The sequence below is a fragment of the Lipotes vexillifer genome, unplaced genomic scaffold (assembly GCF_000442215.2).
Source record: "Lipotes vexillifer unplaced genomic scaffold, Lipotes_vexillifer_v1.1 scaffold1439, whole genome shotgun sequence".
NCBI lineage: Eukaryota > Metazoa > Chordata > Mammalia > Artiodactyla > Lipotidae > Lipotes > Lipotes vexillifer.
Window position 1 is genome coordinate 922,028 of NW_006785059.1, and position 6,989 is coordinate 929,016.

The 6,989-nt window shown below is 36.5% G+C and overlaps 1 protein-coding gene across 3 annotated transcripts in view; it reads right to left on the reverse strand.

Annotated features, from left to right (window-relative positions):
• Nucleotides 1-2,878: 2,878 nt before the first annotated feature.
• The window catches only part of DDX3X (DEAD-box helicase 3 X-linked), a 14,284-nt gene continuing 10,173 nt past the window's right edge, over nt 2,879-6,989 (reverse strand). The window contains exons 8-17 of one of the 3 annotated variants that reach the window (XM_007457190.1): nt 6,347-6,432; nt 6,045-6,143; nt 5,775-5,935; nt 5,208-5,352; nt 4,980-5,124; nt 4,608-4,789; nt 4,400-4,517; nt 3,960-4,113; nt 3,561-3,700; nt 2,879-3,362 (exon numbers count right to left, since the gene is read on the reverse strand). In XM_007457190.1, the coding sequence (XP_007457252.1) occupies nt 3,283-3,362; nt 3,561-3,700; nt 3,960-4,113; nt 4,400-4,517; nt 4,608-4,789; nt 4,980-5,124; nt 5,208-5,352; nt 5,775-5,935; nt 6,045-6,143; nt 6,347-6,432 (1,310 nt within the window). In that variant the 3' untranslated portion in view covers nt 2,879-3,282. The remainder of the gene's footprint in view (nt 3,363-3,560; nt 3,701-3,959; nt 4,114-4,399; nt 4,518-4,607; nt 4,790-4,979; nt 5,125-5,207; nt 5,353-5,774; nt 5,936-6,044; nt 6,144-6,346; nt 6,433-6,989) is intronic. The other 2 variants (XM_007457192.1, XM_007457191.1) reach the window with 2 other exon arrangements.

Here is a 6,989-nt window from a genome sequence, read left to right on the forward strand (position 1 = left end):
ATGCTCCAAAATTCTGCCCTACAAATTTAGGCTTGCTGCTCTGAAATTACAATTGATAAGGTCTGAAAATCTAACTATCCAGAACCAAATATATCTTTACAATGCAAACAAGTTCTTAATCATACTGTAAAACTAGAACTCAAAACTGCAACGAAAGGTGAATACATGTACTTTCACTAGGTGAAGCCATACCAAATTGCCAACATTTGACCATTTTTGACCCCCAAAATCAGAATCGTTTCATTTGGTTCATCACAACTTGTTAGAAGTCATCCAGTTATGGCTCTCCTATCATCTCCTGTTAATTGGCAGCAGCTGCCTGCAGCAATGTGTGGTAAAACTGGATGTCAGCAAATAAAACTAAAGGTAGAGGGCACACCCAGGCCATCTCTATCAACCTGACCCCAAATAATTCTTATCAAAGTACTTACCACACTTGTTAGATTGCGAATACATTTGATTTTTTACCCAATTCATTTTTCCACTGTTCAACCATCCTTTGTGTATCAAGTGCTTCCAAGAAGATATCCCCCCCCATAAATTTCAAACTATAATCAGTGAGGACCTTTTAGATTTCCATCTATTACAAAAATCCTTTTTTCACTGTACTCCAAACACACACCATCTTCATCATTTATTAAAAGTGCACCAGAGTAATTCTGTATCCAAGGGGCACTTCAAAATCAGCGCTGGATGGCAACCCAAAAAATTACATCTTACAACTCTTCAGGCAAGAGCACAACTTTATTTTCACCTCTAATAATAAACCACAATTGACAACAACAAAAGAGACTGTGCAGTTCAACTTTTTATTTTAATAAAATCAGAATATGCACAGCACATGCAGTGCTAGCATCTAAACTAATACAATAAGCAATTACTAAAGCTACAGTGACTTGAGGTTCAATCTTCACATTCAGCAAGTTTAAATCCACTCTTATGTGATTTTTGAAACCTTATTTATTAACTGAAAATATTGCTTGCTGATAGAACTTGCTCAAATGCTATCGCTGAATGTACAAGTCACTGATTATGCCAATACAACAAAGATAACCACATGTTTGAGGATTGCAATGAGCCAGACATTCACTGAAAAAAAAAAAAATTACACACAACGAAACAAAACTCACACAATATCTGAGAATCTGGACACTTCGTATCAGTGTTTTGAAGTGTTTCATTAATATCTTAAGACAAGTGTATCAAAACCTTGGCATGATTTAATTTAAAGTCGCCAATTTTATTTTTACTAACATCAGAAAGTTATGGCTACACTGCCAATGCCGGGTCTGCTTAATTTGACTTAAGAGTTTATTATGACTTAACATTAAAAGCTCACACTACCCCGAAATATATAATTTCACGCATACGGTGACATTCAACATTCAAGTGCCAGTGTTTTTGTACTGTCTTTTGGTCAAGTTTCTTTAAACTTTCAAAGAATCACTTTTAGGCTTACAAAAATAAATATTTGTCAAAATGTTCAATAAATATTACATAAAACTAGCAGCAAAAAGTATCTAGAAATCTGTCGTGTGCAAAGTTTTCTTCCCAACTATCATTCCCATGGTCCCAAATAAATTTTAGAATCTAGTCCCATCCCCTTCCTAGACAAGCTGCGTTCAACAATCTCCAAGAGACAAAATAAGATTGGAAGTTTAAGGACACGCACACAAGACATATATATAAAATTCTCTGAATGTGCAATAAAAGAAGTACTTTGTAAAAAGTTATGGGCAAAATGTACAAGGGCCTAAACCTAGACTAATTGAAATAGCACCATAACAAATGACCTCAATACTGTCAAGTGCACCTACTTAATAAAAGTTTTAGAACAAGGCACAATACACTTGAAAATCTATTGCACTTTAGGAAATTTTTGCCATCTTCCTATGCCACTGTAAAAAGATTGAGCGTTTTGATCACCGCATTCTGGCCACAAAATTAGCACAGAATTCAAAGTGGCAGAGGCATTTTAGTGGTGGACAATGCTCATCTTTGGCCAGATTTAGCATAAACAGACTATAAATACAATGGAAACCTATGCAACTAAAACTGACTAAAACTGCACTGTATAGCAGAATTGACACCTTGTGCAGTTATGTACATATTTCCAACCTGTGTGATCTCAAAGATTTCAGTTTGTTACTCTTCTGGAGCCATTTTTACAAAGTCTATAGTAAGCCAGTTTAACATCTCAACGCAGCTTGAACAGAGTAATGTAAATCGGCATTTAAAATAAAGCCTGCTGCATTAATTCTTCCTGTTCATACCCTCTTGACCAAAAAACATCAACACTAGCATGCGTTATTAGACCAAAAATCATCCAGGGCCCTAAATGAGGGCTGGTCATTGCTGTGGTCAGCCATTCTACCATTTCAATTTCATTTATGGCAGGCATTTAAAAAGTCTAAGTAGATGAATTCTCCTAAAAACCTATCAAGTTATCAGACCTTTATACTTTCCCTGTAATAGTATGCCCACATCTGGCTAGCTCATAATTAATGATCTGCCTAAACATTGAAAGAGGAATTGCTGTATTTACTTGCATTAACTTTGAAAACAGTGCTTTGAATGTATGCATGTATTCATACATCACCTCATCATGACTGGAATGGCTTGTTTAAAGACTATCAGGTTCTAAATACCTATCCAGGATAGAGTGAGCAAATCAGAACTTTAACTTAATACAGTTTGCCACATTAGAAACTAATTCCATTAATATGCTTCAAGACGTTTGTTGTTTTCCCCCAATCTGCAAGTATCAAAAAGCCCTAATGCAGGCTACCGCATAAGTTTTTTCCTTATAATATTTATGGATGAATCGATGATTCCTGTTAAGTTGTATCACACCTGTGTGCCAAGGTTTGATTTTAGCCCAAGTTCAGTAAATTTATTTTGTCAAAACAATTGGTATCTTGAGCATTACTGAGCCAACAGGACATCAAAATAAAAAGTTGTCTAAAGTTAAAGGCACAGTACATTAACAAACAAATGATCCTCAGTCACAAAATTATAAATGCAGTTTGGGATGGGGGTTGGGAGGGGAGTTAATCCAAACTACAGCAATGAAGTCTTCAAACCACCTTCTGAACAGGGCTGCTGATTGTTCCTTTCAACTCTTCCTGTGACCTTGAGCTCCCTTAAAAAAAAAATTTCAGTGGAGAATCACAGCTGGTAATGTACTGCGAGTTCTTGAAGCTACACAAGGTATAGTCTGGCTAAGTTACATGTGGTTTCCATATTAGCTTGTTTGGCAGGGTGACCTACTGCAAAGCAGGTTCAGTTACCCCACCAGTCAACCCCCTGGGAGTTATAATTTCCTCCATATCCATCACTGTTGTAAAAGCCTCCATAGCCACCTAATGAAAGATTTAAAAAAGAGAAAAAATTAATTAAGTCATCCACTGTTTAATACAATCTTTCCCTTATGTATTTTGATGTAAAATTATAGAAATCAATCTACAGGGCCGAACTTCCCAATATTAATTATGCTTTGAAAAAGATGGAAAAGAAAAAAAAACCCTTCCCAAAGATATGAGGTTAAAAATAAACATTACCTCCACCAAACCCTCTGCTGCTGCCATGGCCGCCTCCACCACTGCGGCTGCTGCTGGCGCGGCTGCTGCTGAAGCTGGAACTGCTGGCACCACTACTTTGTCGATAGTCTCTGGCACCAAATCCTCCACTGAATCTACTACTACAAGGACACAATGTGTTAGTTCACATAAAGATAAAATTTCGACCAGATACCCCAAATCTTGTTAAAACTTCCCAATGACCAATTTCTGATTTTCCAATTCAAACAATTCCATCCAGCCCTATCTTCCCTAATAGTGATGTTTAAAAGGCCTTAGCTATGAAAAAAGGCTATCAACTTAATGTCACTTAAATAACCTTGAAAAGTTAACCTTGGACATAGCACCCATCCCCATCATTATACACCATCTGTAACTCACCTTTTGGATCGTCCACGACTGCTACCCTTGTAGTGATGTTCATAAGCCATGTTTTCTAACCAAGATGGCACTTCTTGTTTAGCTTCAACAAGAAGATCCAACAAATCCTTGGTAATATTTACATTCCTCTCATTAAAGAATGAGGTGGCAAGGCCTAAAACAGTTCCAAAAAGTACATAAATTAAGGTCTTCCATAAAGTAGCACAGTATTACTTTCATACTAGAGTATTAAGTAGAATACTAAAAAAAGACGTAACTATTTGCTATTTAACCAACTCAAAGTTCTTTGAACCCTGACTTTTCCTGCCACTTCTGCTAAGATATATCTTAATCGCATTCCTTGAAAATAGGAGTTCTTCTAATAAGATCCTGAAAGTTCTTTGCTGCAAGAATCACACTGAAAACCAGAAACCACCACACCATCAAGTAACCACACTTACCAAGGTTTCCTACACGTCCTGTACGGCCAATGCGATGTACATATTCTTCAATATCACTGGGCAAATCAAAATTGATAACATGTTTCACATTTGAAATGTCCAGTCCTCTTGCTGCTACCTAGAAAATAACTTGTTACATATGGTCCATTTAAAAGAAAGCAAACAGTTGAACATGGCGACCTTGAAAATAAAATTATATTATACATACTGCTGTAGCCACTAGAATCGGGCTTTTTCCTGAGCGGAACTGGTGAAGAGCCTCTTCTCTATCTCTCTGAGATCGGTCTCCATGGATACTCGTACAGGCATACCCTTCATGGTACAAGAAATCCTCTAGAGAATCTGCACCCTTTTTGGTCTCCACAAACACTAAGGTCAGTGAATCTTTGCCTAAAGTAAAATATTACAAGGTTTCTGTCACTAAGAGTGGCTTGGTCCTCTTTGCACTTAGTAAACTTGCAAATAGAGGCAATTAAAATAGACCGTTTTCAACAGAATGTTTTGGATGAGGAGGAAAAGCAATAAATGTGATCCAAATGGATTTACTACCTAAGCCACCAGAGTGATGCTAAAATTATACCTGTTGCATTTAGAAGGTCAAGCAGAAATGACCGTTTGTCTGACTCTTCCACCCAGACTACTTTCTGTGTGATGTTCTCAGAGGTAGAGCCAACTCTTCCTACGGCCAGAAAGATATACTCATCCAAGAAATCACGAGCAAGCATCTGAAAGAAAAAAATATATATTTTATTATCTATTGAGATGAACAAATTCCTAAGTAAATAAGATTTGGAGCATCAAACAATACCTGTATTTCCTTCGGGAAAGTAGCACTAAACATCATAGTGTGGCGAACTCCCTTTGGTGGCATAGTATCTTGTTCAACGATTCTACGTATTTGAGGCTCAAACCCCATATCCAACATCCGATCAGCTTCATCTAACACCAAGTATCTGCCATGGAAAAAAAAAAAATCCAGTTTAGAATTTGAGGAGAAAAGATAGTTTAAATATAGCTGTTTCTATAAGCACAATTAATTACTCATTCAGGTAGTTAAATTCCTCACACCACACAATTTGACCCATGTACGTGAGACACAGCACAGGATCTTTGCCACTAAATAAATGGTCCAAGATAGTACACACCCAAATTAGCTCTTATACTTTGACTCTGGTCCCAAAGTCTGGTCATTCTCAGACTACTAAAATGTCACTGATTTTTCAACATTAAAATTACAATGAGCAAACTTTTTGGAAAAGCTGGAAGACTAAAATAAATCTCTTCTCCATCTTAAAATTTATGGACAAGTTCCAGAAAACTAATGGCCAGTAATTTTTTAAATTAATGCATTCCACACGTTTAAAAATTAACATACTTGCAGAAGTCTAATCCAATCTTCCCTCTTTCCATCATATCCACTAGACGTCCTGGAGTCGCTACTAACAAGTGACATCCACGTTCTAAGTCTCGAATTTGCTGACCAATATCAGCACCACCATAAACCACGCAAGGACGAACTCTAGATCGGTATGAAAACTGTAAGCAAAGAAATTTTATCAACTTTAAGGCCAAGATTTTTACGTGGTCATAAAACACTGCATCAGAATCAATGAGAAAGCCGATAATCTCTGAAATGCATACTTACTTTCCTGGCTTCCTCATAGATCTGTACAGCCAATTCTCTAGTTGGTGCTAACACCAAGGAGATTGGGTATTGTTTGCGGCGCCCATACCTTCCATTTTCCTAAGAAATAATTTGTAAGTTAAACTCTTAACATCTTTTAAAGGTTCATTACACATAATTCCCTTCTGTAATTCACTGATTATACGTAAAAACTTTCTAATTACATAGGTTAGAACACAAGTCTTCCTGTCATTTAGAAAGCTTTCTCAACAGCTACCTAAAAGGTTCTACGATTGCTTCCCATTTTATATAGAAATATTTACCTTCATGGCCCTCAAAGCCTCGCCTGGACCATCAGAATAAATCTGACTCAAGATGGGCAAGAGAAATGCTGCAGTTTTTCCAGACCCTGTTTAAAAGAAAGCATATTCATTTAACCACAGAAAAACCTGCTTATTATTTTTGAATATATATTGGTAGATGACTGTTTTTTAACTGCCCAACAACTTAACAATTAGCAATTTTACTTTATTCCCAAATTAATTTTCTAAAAATTAATAGCTAATTTAAAAAATACCAAGTGACGACTTTGATCAATCTGTAATAAGAGTTAGCAAACTAAGGCCCAACCTATATCTTTGTAAATAAAGCTTTACTGGAATATAGCTGTGACCAATAATTTTACATATCATCTATGGCTGCCTTCATACAACAGCAGAGCTGAATAGCTGCAGAGACCACATGGTCCATAATCCAAAAAAATATTTTGTTCATTTACAGAAAATGTATACCAAACTCTGGTCACTCACAATGTAGTAGTTAGTATTCACTTCTTCGCATTTGTGCAAAGAGAGCAGGAATTCTGTCTCAAAACTGGTGTCAGTTTCAATTTCTAACACTTCCTTGTAGGCACTGTACATACTGATAATGTATAAAGGATGACATTCTCACTCTTCCATAGGGAAA